This window comes from Sturnira hondurensis, unplaced genomic scaffold (genome assembly GCF_014824575.4).
Source record: "Sturnira hondurensis isolate 20B ecotype Veracruz unplaced genomic scaffold, ASM1482457v3 Scaffold0017436, whole genome shotgun sequence".
Classification (NCBI taxonomy): Eukaryota; Metazoa; Chordata; class Mammalia; order Chiroptera; family Phyllostomidae; genus Sturnira; species Sturnira hondurensis.
In genome coordinates, this window is record NW_028090067.1 from 8815602 (window position 1) to 8834478 (window position 18877).

The 18877-nt window shown below is 36.8% G+C and overlaps 1 protein-coding gene across 2 annotated transcripts in view; it reads right to left on the bottom strand.

Annotated features, from left to right (window-relative positions):
* The window catches only part of WASHC3 (WASH complex subunit 3), a 41099-nt gene that overhangs the window by 3199 nt on the left and 19023 nt on the right, over positions 1 to 18877 (bottom strand). For both annotated transcript variants that reach the window (XM_037068076.1, XM_037068075.1), the window contains exon 6: positions 4801 to 4865. In XM_037068076.1, coding sequence (XP_036923971.1) covers positions 4801 to 4865 — 65 coding nt within the window. The remainder of the gene's footprint in view (positions 1 to 4800; positions 4866 to 18877) is intronic.

The following is an 18877-nucleotide window of genomic DNA, read 5'->3' on the forward strand; positions in this document are numbered from 1 at the left end:
TTTTCCTTGTTATGAGAATTTTTAAGAACTACCTCTCTTAGCAACCTTCAACTATACCCTAGAGTATTATTAACTGTAATCGCCATGCTATACACTCCATTCCCATGATTTGTTTTACAGCTGAAGTTTAGCCATTGGCAGACCACAACTGCTTTTTAACACCCCTTTTGATATTTTTGTCTCTCTCTCTTGAGATCAAGGTCTTCAACACTGAACCAGTCACAAGTTTCTGACTTTTTTCCTGTACTCTCCTTTTTAGCAAGTATGCCTGCCAGTGGTTAAGGATTGGCAACGAAATTGAATGGGAACTCAGCTCAGTAAGAACTGAAAAAAGGATGGGACTGACATAAAACCTACCTTTAGAATTGTCCAGTTGGGGAACTGAGGCTTATTTTAACCTCAGTCAGCCAAAACCCAACCTTTGATCCCCTGTGTGGCTGCCGGCAGGAGGAGGACAGAGATCAGCGGCAGATAAGGAATTCCCTTGCAGAGAAGGGAAGTCTGTTGGACGGGCCTTGAGTATGATTAACAGAAAGTTTTCTGGCTTTCCATTACCCTTTTAGTTAACACTAATGAACTCCTCTGGTAATAAGTAGGCTGAGGTGGTTACCTTCATTTCTGAAAATCGTAAGACTGGTCATTCCACAGTCTGGGGGAAAGGAATAAAGCTTTTGAATAGATACCTCCAGGACAAATGCCAACTGAGCTGGTTCTGATCAGTCTGCATAGTAACTTGAACTCAATTACATGCTTTCTTTAGCCAAATCAATATGCTGCAAACTACCCTTCTATTAATATTGGATATGACTGGTTGAATTTCAATTTCAAAAGTCTATTCTTTTTTTAAAAGATTTTATTTGTTTATCTGTAGAGGGGAAGGGAAGGAGAGAGGGAGAGAAATATCAATGTATGGTTGACTCTTGTGCGCCCCCTGCCGGGAACTGGCCTGCAACCCAGGCATGTGCCCTGACTGGGAATCGAACCGTGATCGTGTGGTTCGCAGGCCCGCGCTCAATCCACTGAGCTATACCAGCCAGGGCTCAAAAGTCTATTCTTTACTATAACATTTAAAATACAGATTTTTTTCAGTTTGAGAAAACAATATAATTCAGAGGGATAACTACTCTGTGTATGTTAAATATGTCTTTGTTGAAAACACAATGGTTACCTACAACCACAGGATCATAAACCAGCTGTGATCCAAAAGCCTGGTAAACCCAACTGTGTAGAACTTGCTGTATCTTCTTCCATTAAACCATTCGTAAAGCACTACTAACATTTACTGCTTGTCCAGAGCTGTGCTAAGTGCTTACATTATTTTTTTCTTAATCTGAACAATTCTATGGTGGGTGAACTCTTCTATTTCCATTTTACTGATGAGGAAACTGATGCAGAGAGAAATTAGGTAATTAATCCAAGGTCATTTAGCTAGAAAGTCACAGGGCAGAATCTGAACCCAAGCAAGCTGACCATTTCTAAAATAGGACTTAGCCTGTGCCTTAACCATTATGGATTTCATCTCTTGCTAAAGGGGAGGCCCAAAGGCTAATCTCTACATCCTATAGCAAAAATATTAATTACTATGTAATCATAGTAATCTTAGTTCTGGGATGTAAATCTAAGTACAGAAAAGGATGAAAAAAACTTTTTTTCTTTCCCCTGATAAGAAAATCTAGGCATTGATTGATAGAATTTAAAAGGTGCAATTCACTTCTTTTGTATTTCTGAATACAAAAGTAACAGATTAAAATTTTCCATTTTCTTTTCCTTTAAACTTTTTTGAGTATAATGGTTACAAAGGTACTCTTTCACATATCATATATTTTTTTATTTCAGTGGAATTGAAAACTAATTTTTACAAGCTAAACAGAAGTAATTCTTGGTTATATAGAACTATTTAAAAAACTTGGATTTAAAAAAGTAATTACTTAGAAGCAGCAAACAAATACTATTTATTTGGTAATTATTAAGCATTTTCTTTAATTTCACAGACTTCCTAAAATTCAATGACAGTCTTTTTTTTTTTTAAGGAAAAGAGCCAGGCTCTCTTCTTCTTTAGTATGTAAACTGTTTTAGTTTAAAACTGTATACTCTTACCTACTAACATTTTATATAATCAAATTACAATGTATTTTCTGATCAATATTTATTTCTACATTAACCTCTGCTTTGCTCTTTGCTCAGCGCAGACAGATTTAGACTATTTTTTCTAACAGTTATGAGTCTGTCTTGGTATCTAAGACTAATAAAAAAGTAGTTTATACTTTAAAAGAAAACAGAACAATCTTTTACTGAAAGTTCTTGGCTGAGGCTTAACATGTACCTAAGATTCTAAATAAAAGTACACTCTTTGCTTGGGTGGCACATTTTCTTCTCCTTCATCAGCTGAGACCCTTCTTTCAAAGTGCAGCTCCTTAACTTTTAAGTAAACACGGTCCCTGAAGTGCCAGAATTCCTCTTTAACAAGGCAGTCAATTCCACTCATCATATCTAGCTAAACGTAGTTGGAGCTGGTCTGCTAGTAGCAGTGCTGATTGGTTACGGTGAGTCACCCCAACTCCAACCAGTGCCCCTTGTGACCAATGGCCTGTGCTTATGAGGTAATGTAATGGGTCAGAATTCCGGCTCCAGGCTGTGGTTGAGGAGCAGTGTTCGTGTAAGACAATGTTTTTGCTGTTACTGGAATTCTACCCTAAAACTTGGCACCGCCTTGGAACCAAATGTTTCTTAACATTTACAGACAATGACATACCCTCCAACTTGCTAAGTGAGATACATCAAGGAAGGATGGGGGGGTCTGGGGTCTCCTCGGAAGTCAACCATGGACTTCTTAGGGTAGTGGCACCTAAATGAAGTCTTGAAGAATATCAAATTAGCCAAGCCAGTAAGATGGGGGAAGGAAGTTCCATGCAGAAGAAAGAAAACATTCAAAGGGACCAGAAGGGTATAGGAAAATGATACACTCAGAGAAGCACCCCAGCTTGCTAAGCTGCACAAGAGAGGTATGGGAGAGTGGCAAGAAAAGAAGCTTGAGAATCTGGTCTTGATGAGAAAAGCACTTCTATGCAATTCTAGTATGTCAGACTACACGTTGAAGGTAGCGAAGAGTCAAAAAGATGTGAAGCAAGAATGAAGTATGAACAGAAATACTCAGGTTTTAGTGACCCAGTAAAAGAGAAGAGGAAACCAATCAGGAGCTATTATAATAATTCAGGTGAGAAGAGGTGAGAGTTTGAACTAAACAACAATGAGCATGGAGGCATGGGGTCAGATATAAAGGATTTTAAAAATAAGACAATGATGTAGTAGGGGGTAGGGAAGAGGACACAATCAAGGATGACTTTCAAGTTGCCAGTGTGGGTAGCTGGTTAAGTAAAGGATTATGAAGTAGGTTTAGTTTGGCAAGGGATGAAATGAAGCCAAAAGGTGGCAAAGGGATTGTATATCCAGAATATGCTGATTCTTATAGGACTGCTAGTTTTCCCCTTGTTACTTTTTCTCTAGAGAAAAAAAGGGAGCATTTTAAAGGACCTTTTAGCTTGTTACTATAGAAGTCTCCTGTGTATTTCCAGAAGCAAAAAAGAGGTCATGGTCAATGTTAAATATATTTGTAACATATATTATTACAATGAGTAACAAAATGGATTGGACCCACATATTCAATTCACATTAAACTACATGTCACAGTCCATCTGCGTTTGAAGTTTTGTGTCAGAAGGAATTCACAGAACAAATGCCTAACATCCTGGAGACGCTTTAGTTTAAATCACCAACCTGCGCCACTGCGCTTTGACCGTTTGCTCCTAGGATATTATACCTCCAATACTAAATGTAGTTACATGCTGGAAATGTGTTCCTGCAGGCTTTTAAAAAATTCTTAGATTTCATATCTTGGAAGGTAAAATATGAGAAAAAGACTGTTTTATGGTGTTTTGCCTCTAAAATGCACACATTTCCTTGAAGGGCTGAGAGCCAAGAAAAATCCCGAAGTAGTACGCTGCTAGTAGAACGTGAACGCCTGGGTAACACGGCTCAATGCACTGGGGGGAACTAAAATCCCAGAGCAGGAAGACTCTTACAAGTATGTAGATACTCGCAAAACAGACGAGTTCTGAATGGTCTGTTACGATACATATTTATCCAAGACGAGCTTTGCAGGCAGGTTTGCTTGGATGGAATAAATTACTGTCAAATTTCTGAGCCGTAAGTTTTCAACATTTCTAAAAAAATATTTTGTAAAGCTCATAAAAACTGATATTGAGGTCCGTAATAACCATTAATGGAGACTTAGAGTGACTGTGACCTATTTACTTTTTATTCTAGCTCAGCTTTGACCTTGGTGGAGCACATTTCCTGTACACTAGGTATTAAACAACAATCTGGTAGATAATTTTAAAAAAAGAAAGAGAAAAAACCCCCTGCTTTTTGAGGACACTACTGCTGCGCAACAAAACTGCCATCAAATTTCATCTTTTATGGCCTGAGGGCTAGGAGCACTGGGCAAAGGGGGGAGAATGGGGACAACTGCAATGGTGTCAACAATAAACATAAAGTTGAAAATATTCAATCTCTTTTGGATTTATTCATCACTGGTCTATTGTACCTTCCCTTAAATGTGCAAAGGCTGGTTTTTGTAGTTTAGGACAGATTTTAGTGTTTTTTTGTTTCATTTTTGTAACATAGCAGAGACACTATTTATGAAGGTGATTCACTCATCTTTAAAACACTATACAGGAAAAATAGAGTTTTGAAATCTTTTTATTATAATTGATAAATTTAACATCTTGACAGATTACTTACTCAAGAAGATTTGGGTCTAGTCCTTCTGATATCATTTTGTTTCTTATTGCCATCAATGGAACACCCTAAAGCAAAAAACACAATATAATGAATCAATTATTAAAAATGTCTCCATAAAAAGAGAAAAATAGATCGGTGGAACAGAACTGAGAGCCCAAAAATAAAACCCAAGCATACACAGTTGACTAATACTTGACAAAGGAGCCAAGACTATTCAATAAAGACTCTTCAATAAATAGTGATGGGAAAGTTTTGACTCTTCACATGTAAAAGAAGGAAACTAGATCTCATCTTTCATCACTCACAAACACTACCTTGAAATGGATTAAAGACTAAAATGTAAGACATGAACCATGAAACTCCTAGAGAAAACACAGGAAAAAGCCTCTTGACATGTATCTTGGTAATGATTTTATAGAAATCACAGCTAAAGCACAAGCAACAGAATAAAAAACAAACAGGTGGGATGACATTAATCTTAAAAGGTTCTGCACAGCAAAAGAAGCCATCGACAAAGTAAAAGACAACCTTACAGGGTGGAAAAAATATCTGCAAACCATAAATCTGATAAGGGGTTAACATCCAAAATATATTGTAGAAGGAACCCGTATAGCTCAATAACAAGAAAACAAATAATCCAATTTAAAAATGGGCTAAGGATCTGACAGACATTTTTCCAAAGAAGACAGTTAAATGGTCAACAGTTAGACGAAAGATGCTCGTCCTCACCAGTCATCAGGGAAATACAAACTGAAACCACAACGAGGCATCATCTAGCACCTTTCAGAATGGCCACCAACAGAAAGACAGGACATAACAAATGCTGGAGCAGATGTGGAGAAAAGGGAAGCCTGTGTACTGCTGGTGAAATCATAAATTGGTGTAGCCACTACGGGAAACAGTATGTAAGTCCTCAAAAAATTAAAAATAGAACTATCATATGATCCACTAATTCCACTTCTGAGAAAAGAAATGAAAACACTAACTTGAACAGCTATCTGCACCCCCATGTTCATAGCAGCGTTATGTATAATAGCCAAGACATGGAGACAATCTAAGTGTCCCTTGATGAATGAGTGGATAAAGATGGCATATGTATATATTTATAGATATATAAATTTATAGATATTCATATCTATATAGATATAGATATATTATTCAGCCATTAAAAATGAGAAAATCCCATCATTTGCAACAATATGGATAGGTCTTGAAGGCATTTATGCTAAGGAAAATAAGTCAAAATAAGACAAATACAGTATCATCTAACTTACACATGAAATTGAAACAAAACAAATCATATCAAACTCATAGATTCGTGGTTATTGGAGGTGGTATGGAAATTGGAGGAAAGTTGTCAAATGGTAAGAACTTCCACTCACAAAAATCATACCGTAAGTACTAGAGATGTAACATACAACATGAGGACTGTATTTAACATTGCTTTTGAAATATAGGAAAGTAGACCCTAAGCATTCTCACCACAAGGATACATCTTTTTCTTTTTATTTTATCTATAAGAGATGATAAATGTTAACTAGACCTACTCATTTCATAGCACGTGTAAATCAAACCATCATGCTGTACACCTTAAACTTGTACAGTGATACATTTCATTTACTTCTCAATGAAACTAGAAAAAAAATTAAGAAATGGATGCTAAAAACCACCTCCTTTATGTCTCCACACAGCACCTAAAACAAGACCTTTCAGAGGGCTTATTACTGAAAAGAGCTCTTATTTTGTTTTTATAGTAGTATGTGCATTAGCACTTCAATAATCTAACGTGGTGCACATCTTAACCGATTTTAATGGAATCAATGTTATCAAGTCCAAATCAAATATTTGCACTTATCTATTACTACCATATTTTGCTGTGTATAATGTGCACCCACATTTACATGTGCATTACACATGGATTGTGCCCATGGTATGCATCATGATACCCATGTATAATGCACATCGCTATTTTTCCCTCAAAAATTTGGGCAGAAAAGTGTGCATTATACATGCAAAATATGGTAATTGTACTGTATAGAAGCAGCCAGGTATCACATTCTTACTCTTCCACCACCTAAAGAAAATACGGATAACTTAAACAACACTTAATAAACTTCTTTTCAAATAAAGGTTTCAGAGCTTTCTACTCTGAAGTATAGCTACATCAATGTTCTTTTTATAAGCAAATTGTCTAATTCCATGCACAAAGGTCAAATAGAATTTAAAAAATGCCAAGACTATATTATATGTCTTCCCTACATTGATACCAACACCGAGTAATGATAATTTTAGAAGTGCATAGTGATAAAAACATTGAGATTATGTGAATTTCAAAGTTTAGGATAACATCAAAACAATGAGAAAGGCTATGTCAGAAATAAATACAAATTTACTTGAAAAGAGAACTGATTTGATAAACATTTATTGAAAATTCACTTAAAAAGTTCCAAAGGGAGAAGTGATCACGTGTACTTGCCAATGCCTCCTCTTTACATCATCTCAAAAGATGGGGAAACACTAATGTGATGAGTTGTATTTGAGGACTTTGATTATATCACTTTCAAAAGTGAGTCAGGTCACTGTGCTATGTATTTTTTAAAGATTTTATTTTCATTTATTTTTAGAGAGGGGTAAGGGAGAGGGAAAGAGAGAGAACCATTTATATGTGAGAGAAACATTAATCTATTGCCTCTCACACACCCCCAACTGGGGACCTGGCCTACAACCAGGGCATGTGCCCTGACCAGGAATCGAACCAGTGACCTTTCGATTGACCAGCCAGTGCTCAATCCACTGAGCCACACCAGTCAGGGTGGGTCACTCTGCTTTAAAGGGTTGCACACACCGCTGGGACCCTCTCCTCTTATCTCTTTACTCCACGTGGTAGAAGGGGTGAGCTGAGCCAAGGATTACGTGGTAAAAAACTCAGTCACCTCCCTACTGATGTCGCATGCTCTGTCCGTTGCTGTTGCATGGTGCTCCCACAGCACTAGCTAGACCTGTGACACTCAGGTTTGACCCTGAGGTACAGAAGAGGCCCCTCAGGAGCTCTGATACCCCCGTCCAATTTCTCAGAGGCCTACCGTGCATTTTCTGGGCATCAGCCCAGTTAAGGTTCCCCTGCTTTCTTTTGCAGTTGTCCATCCCTTGGTCTGAAGAATGTTACTTTTCTGTCTCAGGGTCTGACAGGGTGGTTAGGAGTCGATTCACTGTGGCTAGCAGTAGAACTCAGATACAAAAATCCCGCACACCTCAATGTTTAACACCACTATGGCAGCACAGTGCTTTATGCTGAGAAAATACAGATATGATCAGCCCCTGGCCTCAGGGAGTCCAGTCTGACAGATGGGTTAAACATGGGATCACCATACAACCATGAAACATATAACAGAAGCTTGCATGACGGGCAATGTTAGACCCAATAAAGGATTCCCTGAGGTGAGTCTTGAAGATGGCATAGGTGTTTAAAAACAAAGACTTAAAAAGTCTTCAGTCATTTTTGTACAGATACAGATAAAAGGAAATACACATAATTTATAATATCTTACTTAACCCATTAGAGACTTGACTTTTATCAGCTTAACACAAATATAAAGTTTGATACAAAAATCACTTGGCCTGTTACAAAGGATGCATTCCAAATGGATTTGCTGTTTCTGGTGACGGTGCTCAGAACATTTGTTGTTTTGCTGTGTCCATCCTCAGAGGTTAAGGAACACTCTGGTTTGTTAAACATCAAAAAGAAGTGTCCGATTTCTGATCTCCAAGAAACGAGGCTACTGATGGCCTAAGGAGGACACGAGAGACCTGAGAACTGAAGCCTACCGAACTGTGGGGTTATTTTTGGCGAGTGAAACGCAAGTTTGTCCAACATAAGTAATGAAGAAGAGAGAAGGCAGCCGTAAGTCTGATGTTCCAAAAAATCACGTCTGTACGTGCATCACTGGAGAATGTGTGGAAAGAAGCTACAGAAATGAAAGTATGATGACAACACTGATAGTTAAATACTGGGTCTCACATCACAAAAACGGAAGGTTATATAGGACTGCCAATATTTACATTTATTTGTTATTGTGTTAATGAAATGCAAGCTACTAAATTCCTTTATAAACCATGTTGAAATTTTCCTACAGTTTTAAATTAGAAGGAGGAAAACCCCTCTTAATCTAATAGAGACGGTTTTCCTTTTTAAAAATAACAAAAACTCCTATTTGAGTTTTTCCTCTTAGTTTATGAGCTTGAATCACATCAGCTCAGTTCTGAAAGATGGAAAATAGGAAGCTTATAAAGTTTTTTCCCTACTAGGTCAACATAAATACCTGCTGAGTTGACAGGAGGCCAGTATACCTTTTCTATGTTCAGGGAGATGGAATGCGGAGGAGCTGAAAATATGCCATGGGTTGAAAAAAAGGCAGGCAGCTCTCTAACAGCCCTTTTTACTTAAATTTTAACTTAGTGAAGTGGATCCAATCATGTCTTTGCCTTCTGATAGTCAATAATGCTCACTTTAAAATATTTATACTGCATTTTATAAAATAGATTAGCAGGGTGTTATGTATAGGAAAATTTTTCAGATAAAATATTCTATACAACAGATAATACACGTTTATCGAACAAACCATGACACAAAAGCAAGTGTATGTTTAATAATCTTTTCTCCTTATAGAAGCTTTCTGTGAAGGGCTACAAAATTAATTTAAATAAATCTCTTCATTACTGTGGAATGAATATGGCCATCTAAAAAAAGGAACTTTGTCCTGGCTGGTGTAGCTCAGTGGATTGAGCGCAGGCCTGCGAACCACACGATCGTGGTTCGATTCCCAGTCAGGGCACATGCCTGGGTTGCAGGCCAGTTCCCTGCAGGGGACTCACAAGAGGCAACCATACATTGATATTTATCTCCCTCTCTCCTTCCCTTCCCTTCTAAGGATAAATAAATAAAATCTTAAAAATTAAAAAAAATAAAGGAACTTTATTTCTAACTACTACAGATTTAGAAGATAAAAGGCTCTGAAATGATACTGTTGCCTCCAAGGGCCATTAACTTGTAGTCATATCTGTGGGCCCGAAAAAAGCTCACAAGTCTTGACAGGTACTATTTCACAGTGGTTTCTATGGAGCTACAGCAAATTATTCTTTTTTCAATGACTGTTTCAATAGATCAGTTTCATAGGGAGAAAGTATTCCTCACTGACTGTGTATCAGGTATCTCTAAAGACCAGGGAACAAATCATGTGATAAAATGGATAAAATTATACCAGCCAGGACCAGAGCCCCCAAGAGCTTGGTAAGGCAGTGACTGTTACTTATTCATAAAATGAATACATGTTAGCAGTTGCACCGGTGCCTTTTTGGCATGGTAACTAAGGAGGTTAACCTAAATGCCTATCAAGAAAACCTTTAAAAATTACTTCGAAAAGTTAGGGATCTATTGTTATGAGACTTAAAATATGGCTGCATCAATTTCCCCATGTGATTGTTTTTTCCCCCTGAATATTCTTGTAACATGATAAATGTACACTCTTGGCCAACAACGAAGTCAAAATAACTCAAAATAAGTCAATGACGAAGAGTGCACGGTGTGTTCTTTGCATTTTGTAGCTACTCAAGTTTGTTTTTAAGTCTCAGAGTAATCAGGTGCTTTGGAAGACCCATCTCCCTCCCCTATAATATAAAACAACATCTAAAATTTAAAGACTTGCTTTGATAGTCCAAGTTATGCTCTAACTCCAGTATGAGAACTTCAGCTGCATTGTAGCTTTGCTAAGTCTCATTTCACTCAAATGATATTTCTTCTTAAAAACATGCATTGTTTAGCATTTTCTAAATTTAATTGTACATTTATTTTAAGGAGTAAAAATTTTAAAAGAATTTTTACAGTAAATTGTTTTGGAAGCCACTATTTGGCTTAAAAGTGTATAAGTTCAGACTGTCTCTTAATCAAGGTTTTGGAAACTCATTACTCTATGTACCTATTCAAGAGGATTTACAGAAATATCTCAAAATACAGCAATAAAAGAATGGAATTCTTAGTAATTATAAAAATAATTGTAACTGAAACCAATAAATATTCGCTTTCAAACTAATTTTTCAAAGGTGGTAATGTGTGTGGACTGAGGCATTATGAATCACTCATAAATGTCCTTAGATCCACAGGTACATATTCCAGGAGAGACGGCCAGAATCAGGCATTCCGTGCGGCGACAGAACCACAGTGAAGGGCCCTGAATCTGGTATTAATGGGTCATCAGCATACTGTCTACCCAACTACCTCAATAAAAGTCATTTGTGAACTTGGACTAGGAAAAGAGTAAGGAAAGTTGAGATGCTGTATTAGCATATTATGAAAGCTCTGGTGAGCTGTACTTACGTCTGGAAATATTTATTTCAATTGCAGTATTAAGATAAACACAAAATATGTAGGTATCTTCAGGTAGAGGAATATATAATTTTCATTCAGTTTTATCAAAAAAATATTTTAAAACCCATTTTCTTTTAAAAACATACAGTAAACATATTAGTATTTTCTCCAAATTGTAAAATAACCAAAAAATTGACCTACAAATGAAGTGTGTTGTTGCCATCTCGCATGGCTGTGGTCAGTTCAAGGCACCAAGTGTCCGCCCCACACTGAATGCTTACACTAGCCGAGACCCTTGTCCAAAGTCGGTGCCAGACGGCCCTCCTCCAGCTGAGGGGTCTAAAACCCCTAAGACACGTCTTTCCCACCTGAAGTGGGTCCACTTCCTTAAAATAGCTCATTTGCAACTCCGGTCTTTACATTTTCTTCCATTTATTAATCACAAATCTTAGACAAATTTATATTCAAGAGGAGACTCACAATACTTCTGAAAGGAGTAAATGTAAGTAAGCAACTATTTAATTTAAATTACTGTTATTTCCTCACCAATTTGGAAAACTTCTATGTGACGTGCCTTATATAAATGAGGCAGAGGTGGTCAGTAGGAAAGAAAGAATGGCACTGAGAAATCAAAGTTGGGTATCTAAAACATTATAAATGGAGAAGACTAAAAGATTTATACCACACATTTCAGCAAAGTATAAAACTCTCATTGTTAGTGTATATCTTCAAAAGCTTCCTTATGAACCTTAATAGTAAGGTTCCATTTGTCACAACTTCTAAGGGCTGAGAAGTTCTTTAAAGGAGTTGGAATGAAAAACTCAAGTCCAGAATCAAATATATTTTTCTGCTAAATGCCCGTTTTTGTTGTTTCCCATTTTATATAGAATTTAAAGGAAATTCCTATGAAATTTAAAACTACCTTAAGCTCACCCTCTAACAGTTCCTTCTTCTGTGTTTGCCTGCTTATTTATATTCCTTCCTTTTCTTTCTTTTGTGGGGAAAAATGAACAGAGGTATAGTGTCACCACGAATTTAAAGCAGATGAAGTAAATGTTACAGATATTTAGCAAAATAAATAAACTAAAATAAAGAACTACATGTTTTGCTTGAAAGGTCTGTTTCAGAGAAGCTGTCACACATTATCTCTACTATTTTAATGATGTCAATGACATAAAAATGTGACATAGAGAATATATTCCTGAAGAAATGCATTCTCTTCAAACATAAGGGCAAAAAATTATATTCAAATTTAAAGTAACTTTAATTACCTGACATTATTTAAAAACATACAATTCAAGTGCACAGGAACCAAATATCCTCCTACAACTCAAATGAAGACTTGACATTTGTGTGTACACCATTTTGTTGGCACGTGACAGTTCTTTTTTTTCTTTTTTATTGAATTTATTGGGATGACATTGGTTAATAAAATTATATAGCTTTCAGTTATACAATTCTGTAATACATCATCTGTACAAGGGGGTCCCCCCAAAGATAATTATCTCTGCAGGGTGAGCCCCATGAAGTACAGGCTACCCCTGGTAGGTGAGTGTTCTAAGAACCCATCTGTATCAGTGTACCAGCTGGCGTTGTTGTGAGAGGCTGCGTTTGGCTTCAGTTAATTTGAAGACTCTTCCAACGTGTTTGCCCATTTCATGAAGGTGATTTACAAGTGCAAGTCAGTAGTTTTTGACCAAAAATAGCACGACCCCCATGGCTTCACCCTTCCTATTCACCAGATCTTGATCCACCCCAAGTGATTTTGTTTTGTTGTTTCCCAGAGCGAAAAAAGTCCTCAAAGGGAAATGTTTTGCTGATGTGGAAGAGGTGAAACAAAAAAAGTCAGAAGCATCAAAATCAGTGAGTTCAAAACCTGTTCTGAGCAGTGGACAAAAGTCTTAATAGGTATATTGCATCAAATGGAGAGTACTCTGAAGGTGATTAAAGTTTAAACACAAGAATAAATAAATACACAATTTTTAATACATAAATTTTGTTTTTTGGGGTCTCCTCTTTTATACTGTGTTGTGTTCACCACCCCAAGTAAAGTCTCCTTCCATGACCACCGATCCTCGCTATACCCTCTTCTACCACCTACACCATTTCTCCCTCTGGTAACCACCATGCTGTTGTCTCTGTCTATGAAGATATTTTTTATGTTCTGTTGTTTTCTGCTTAATCTTTTCACCTTTTCACCCAGACCTGCACCCCAAACTCCCCTTTGACAGCTATCAGTCTGTACTCTATGTATATAGAGTCTCTATTTTGTTTGTTAGTTTATTTTGTTCACTAGATTCACATATGAGTGAAATCACATAGTACTTGTCTTTCTCTGACTGGCTTATTTCATTTAGCATAATACTATCCAGGCCCATCCATGCTGTCACAAAGGGTAAGACTTCCTTTCTTTACAGATGAGCAGTATTCCACTGTGTAAATGTACCACAGCTTTTTTATCCACTCATCTACTGATGGACACTTGGACTGCTTCAAATCTTGGCTAGTATAACTAACACTGCAATGAACATAGGGGTGCATATATTTTTTCAAATCAGTGTGTTGGGTTTCTTTGGATAAATTCCCAGAAGTGGAAACACTGGGTCATAAGGCAGTTCCATTTTTAGCTTTTTGAGGTAACTCCATGCTGCTTTCCATAGTGGCTGCACCAATCTGCATTCCCACCAACAGTGCACAAGAGTTCCCTTTTTTCCACATTCCTTGCCAATACTTGTTTGCTGATTTATGATGATAGCCATTTTGACAGGTGTAAGGTGTTAGCTCATTGATATCTCATTGAGCATCATTTCATATGTCTATTGGCCAACTGTATGTCCTCTTTGGAAAAGTGTCTATTGAGGTCCTTGGTCCATTGTTTAATTGAATTGTTTGGGGGATTTTTTTTATGTTGAGTTTTATAAGTTCTTTGTAAATTTTGGATATTAAGCCCTTATCAGATGTATCAGCAAATATGTTCTCTAATTCAGCAGGTTGTCTTTTCATTTTGTTGATGTTTTCCTTTGCTGCGCAAAAACTTCTTAGTTTGATGTAGCCCCATTTGTTAATTTTTTTGTTTCCCTTGCGTGAGGAGATATACCAGAAAAAATATTTCTATGGGAAATGTCCAAGATTTTACTGCCTATGTTTTCTTCTGGGATTTTTATAGTTTCAAGTATAATATTTAAGTCTTTATCCATTTTGAGTGTATTCGCATGCATGGTGTAGGAAGGTAGTCTAATTTCATTTGTTTGGACACAACTTGTCCAATATTCTCAACACCATTTACTGAATAGACTAGTTTTACACATGTTTTTGTATCTTTTGTCAAATGTAAATAAACTTTAAGGGTGTGGATTTATTTCTGGGCTCCCTATTTTGTTCCATTCATCTATATGTCAAGTTTTTATGCTGGTACCATGCTGTTTTGATTACTATGGCTTTGCAGTGTAGTTTAGCATCAGGTAGCATGATTGTGCCAACCTTGTTCTTTTTCAAGATTGCTATTGTTATTTGGGGCCTTCTGTGGTTCCATATACATTTTTGGAATATTTGTTCTAGTTCTGTGAAATATGTCACTGTTATCTTGATAGGAATTACACAGAATCTATAGATTGCCTTAGGTGGTATGGACATTTTAATGTTAATTCTTCCTATCCATGAACATGGTATATGCTTCCACTTATTTTATCTTCCTCAATTTCTTTCTCCAGTGTCTTATAATTTTTTGAGTACAAGGTCTTTCACATCTTTGCTTGAATTTATTCCTAGGTGTTTTATTCTTTTTGAAGTAACTGTGAATTGAATATTTTTCTTAGTTTCTCTTTCTGATAGTTTATTATTGATGTATAAAAGTACAACGGGTTTCTGGGTATTTATTTTGTATCCTGCTACTTTATTTATCACTTCTAGTAGTTTTTCGGTAGAATCTTTAGGGTTCTCAATGTACAGTATCATGGGTAAGTGACAATTCTTCAACTAAGATTGAGAATTCCAAACCCTCCTTAGTCAAGTTCACAGTTCAAAATATATTTTCCCAGACACCATAAGCACCATAAATAAATAGGTTATGGTTGAATAATTAGTTCCTGGAAACAGATTATTCACAAATCAAACCTTTCTTGGTAATTGACTGCCACCTGCGGATAACTACAATGAAAAATATGCTATCAGTATGAAATATTCTGAGCTGTATGATTATGGTAACAGTGGTAGGAATAGAGAAGTCTCAAGGCAGGTACACACATTACTACCAAATGGATACTGACAACCATCTCAACATAATAGTACCCGCCTACCACATGTTTCCCCTTCAGTGTACTAACTTCACCATAATCAGGAATTAAAACCGAACTTAGCAGTATCACTATTTACTGGCTCTAACTAACAAACGTAAGAAAAATAAAACAGCAAAGAATAAACAGAAGGGCAAGTACATCACTTGGGAGCAATGCTCGTCAACATTGAATGTGTACACAGTATGACTGCTTCTGAGCTCCCTAAGTCACAGGCAACTTGGGAATTCAAAAGGCAACCAGAATATTGAAAAATCACAACCTGTACAACTGTCATAATCCTTCACACATGGTTTCCTTAAAAGCTAGTTCACTATCTTTAGGAGAGATAAGTAATTTGGGTAATTCTCTGCCAAGAATACTAGAAAAGTCCCCAGTTTCTAGATTCTTCTCTAGACACTCAGGCCACAGCTAAACATAGGTAGCTCCCAAGCGGTGGCCAAGTGTCACAGTTTTCTGCCATAGGAGAAATCTCTCCTCTCTAACCTTCCGTGCATGTGATATACGACAGAACGTTAAAAAAAGAGGTTAACTGTGGTCACTTGAATTCCACTTAACCCAACTCAGGTACTACTCATAGTGTGTCATCATGCTAAGCTTTGCTGCTTTCATTCAGCTGTGATCAAATGCACCTGGCTGACCATTTAGTTGATAGGAAGAAGGAAACATTTTGTTTTCAACTTGCAGAGTTGGCTAAATCATGCAATTAATTAAACAGTGTTCATTTGCATCTTTTCTTTATCTGCATTCCTATGTGTGGGAAAGCAATCATTTTATACATGGCTTTATCTTCATTGTGAAATACCAAAAATGTCGTCCGCTACACCCAAACCTATGTGTACTCAAACAATACTGACTTTGGTATTGATTAGTAAATCTGTGGTATTATAAAGGAAACACAACATATATTATTATATCTATGGAATTTTTAAAAAGCAATTCAAAAAGAAATGACATATAGTTGTCAAACTAAATCCATAGCAGTGTTTGCCACCACTATGAGCATAAGTGAATCACTTTTGACCACACTATTCATCAGTGATAAGGAACTTACTCTGGGGCCCTCCAGACTACAGTCACACTGAGGTCCTATCTCAAATAAGGTTTTATGTGCTTTATTACTTTTACAAAAACTACACCTTCTCTAGAGTGCACTCTACTTCATGCTTGATTAGTTTTACAAGGTCCAAGGTATACAACTTTTTGGTGAACATCTTATTAAAGATGTTCAATCAGCTGGAGACTCTCTGTCCTTAGGAAATGGAAGTCACATTCCCAGGCCAATATCCACTGCTGGCGACAGAGGCAGCAGAAGCACCAGAACCAAGGGGAGCATTCAGTTCACACTGCAAAATGGCCAAAGAAAACAGAGCTTTAAAAAAGTCCGAGTGTCCGAAGAGACTGTTTTGGCAAATTCGGTCACAAAAAATCCAAGTCATTAGCTTCTTAATGTAGAAGTCGGACTTTCCCAACGCACAATTTATTACTGGCAGAGGATTCACCAAGCTCTGCCAGTAAAAGGGGGGGACTTGTTGGAAAAGTGATCTACGTACACAATTCCAGTTAAGTTATAAAAGCAATATGTGATTTAGTAAAGGCTTGTGCTGCACTACTGTGACAACAAACATTAAATCAGAATCAATTATCTGCCACATTTGGAACACAACAGTATTACTCACTGAAAAATCTTGTGTAAAATTGCTTAAAAAGGAAAAAAAAATCAGAAAATGCCAGCAGGTGTTCCAGGAACATTCATTAATAATGAGATCCAAATCTGGGGATCAATTAAATAGATCATAAATCTAGAGAGAACTTCAGACTTCGTTTTAGTGTGACGAAACTGAAGCCTTAAAAGGTGACATGACCCGAACATGGTCACACAGGATAGTATGACAAAGCTTAGAAACTGTATCACGTTGCATCCCAGAAATACAGAGGAAAGATCTGGGTGCGCTCTCAGGCATTCAGATGTCTTCCAGAAACAGCTCCTTTCTGGAACGGTAATCATTCTTCTGTCTCCCTGAGGGTAGTAATCCCGGAGCAGACAGGAAAAGGTATGGAGACCAAATAACAAGGCGCTGCTTATTTCTCTGCGAACTGGTACTTGTGACATTTGAAAAGTTCTGCTGGCTTATGTTCAAAGGAGTTTATATTTTAAGCAGTTTTAAGTACCGAGGTTCTAAAACTGATTTGCAGGTTACGTGACAGTGAAGCAAAGCAAATATAAAAGCAGTACATGGCAGGGAACAGCTAGGTCCAAGAAAAGGCAGTTTTTGTGGCAATTTAGGGAAAAAAACCCCAAAAGATTATAGTTCATTGATACTTAGGACGCCTGAAAGTTTTTTAAAAATCTGTATTTGTAATTTGTAGGATCTCCTATATGTTTTCCTATCTGAAGTGAGTGATCGCTACATGGGTGGTCAGCGAACTTAGGTTAACAGAAACACTAAAATGGCTTGAGAAACATTTGTCTACTCTCGATTTTACTAGAGAGAATAAGATGGGTTCTAAACAATAATTCAGAAAGGAAGCATGAGCAGTGATCGCAAGAGAGTTGAGGGCCTAGTAAATATTAAGATGCTGAAGGAAAGAATATTACATTTTGGAAAAAGATAAACTCAGCTTAAGTGGAATTACAGATGTCAGAATCTGGTTATGGAACAACAACTCATTTTCATATGATAAAAATATAAAGGCAATGAAAAAATGAAAGAAATCCTATTATTATCTTTAGAGCTAGCAGGACCTCTGACACTGTTAATTCTCTTTTGAAGGTATAGAAATATTTTGGGGGATGTTAGAATAGATTTTTATACTGTTGGTATATAGTGATTTTTTTCAGAAAGAGTTTTTTATTAATTTGTTTGTAAGAACATGCTAGCTTCCTTTTTGCTAATAAAAGCAATCCCCTATCTAGAATGTAGGCTCCAAGAATTCAGCTTTGGTAACAAGTAGTAACGTGTACAATGAGTGATCAACTACTCAAGACCATATCAATAAAAGAAGTACAACTAATTTGATGACTTATGCTGATACTGGTCTTTATATTAATAACTAAAACTAAATTTTGAGTAGTGAGTAAGCTACAAAAACTTTAGCCATCTTCTGAGGTAAAAAAAAATGGGTATTTTAATACAAATCTGTATCTTATTGGGAAAATGAAACACTTTTTCTGCATTGCAAAGGCAATTTGTAATGAAGCTACCCTCTAGAATTAACTGGGATTAGGTTCATCCTCACAGGAAGTGTTCATATTTGTTTTTCTTTCCTTCTATATCCCTTTGAACACTGTTCTCAGTCACACTCAAGGAACAGAGCCGCCTTAGCAGCATGAACATCAGACTAGAAGACTAATACAGAAAACAGGAAGGCACGTCACCACCCTGAAGCACAGAGATACAAAACTACCTAGATTCTTCCCTCA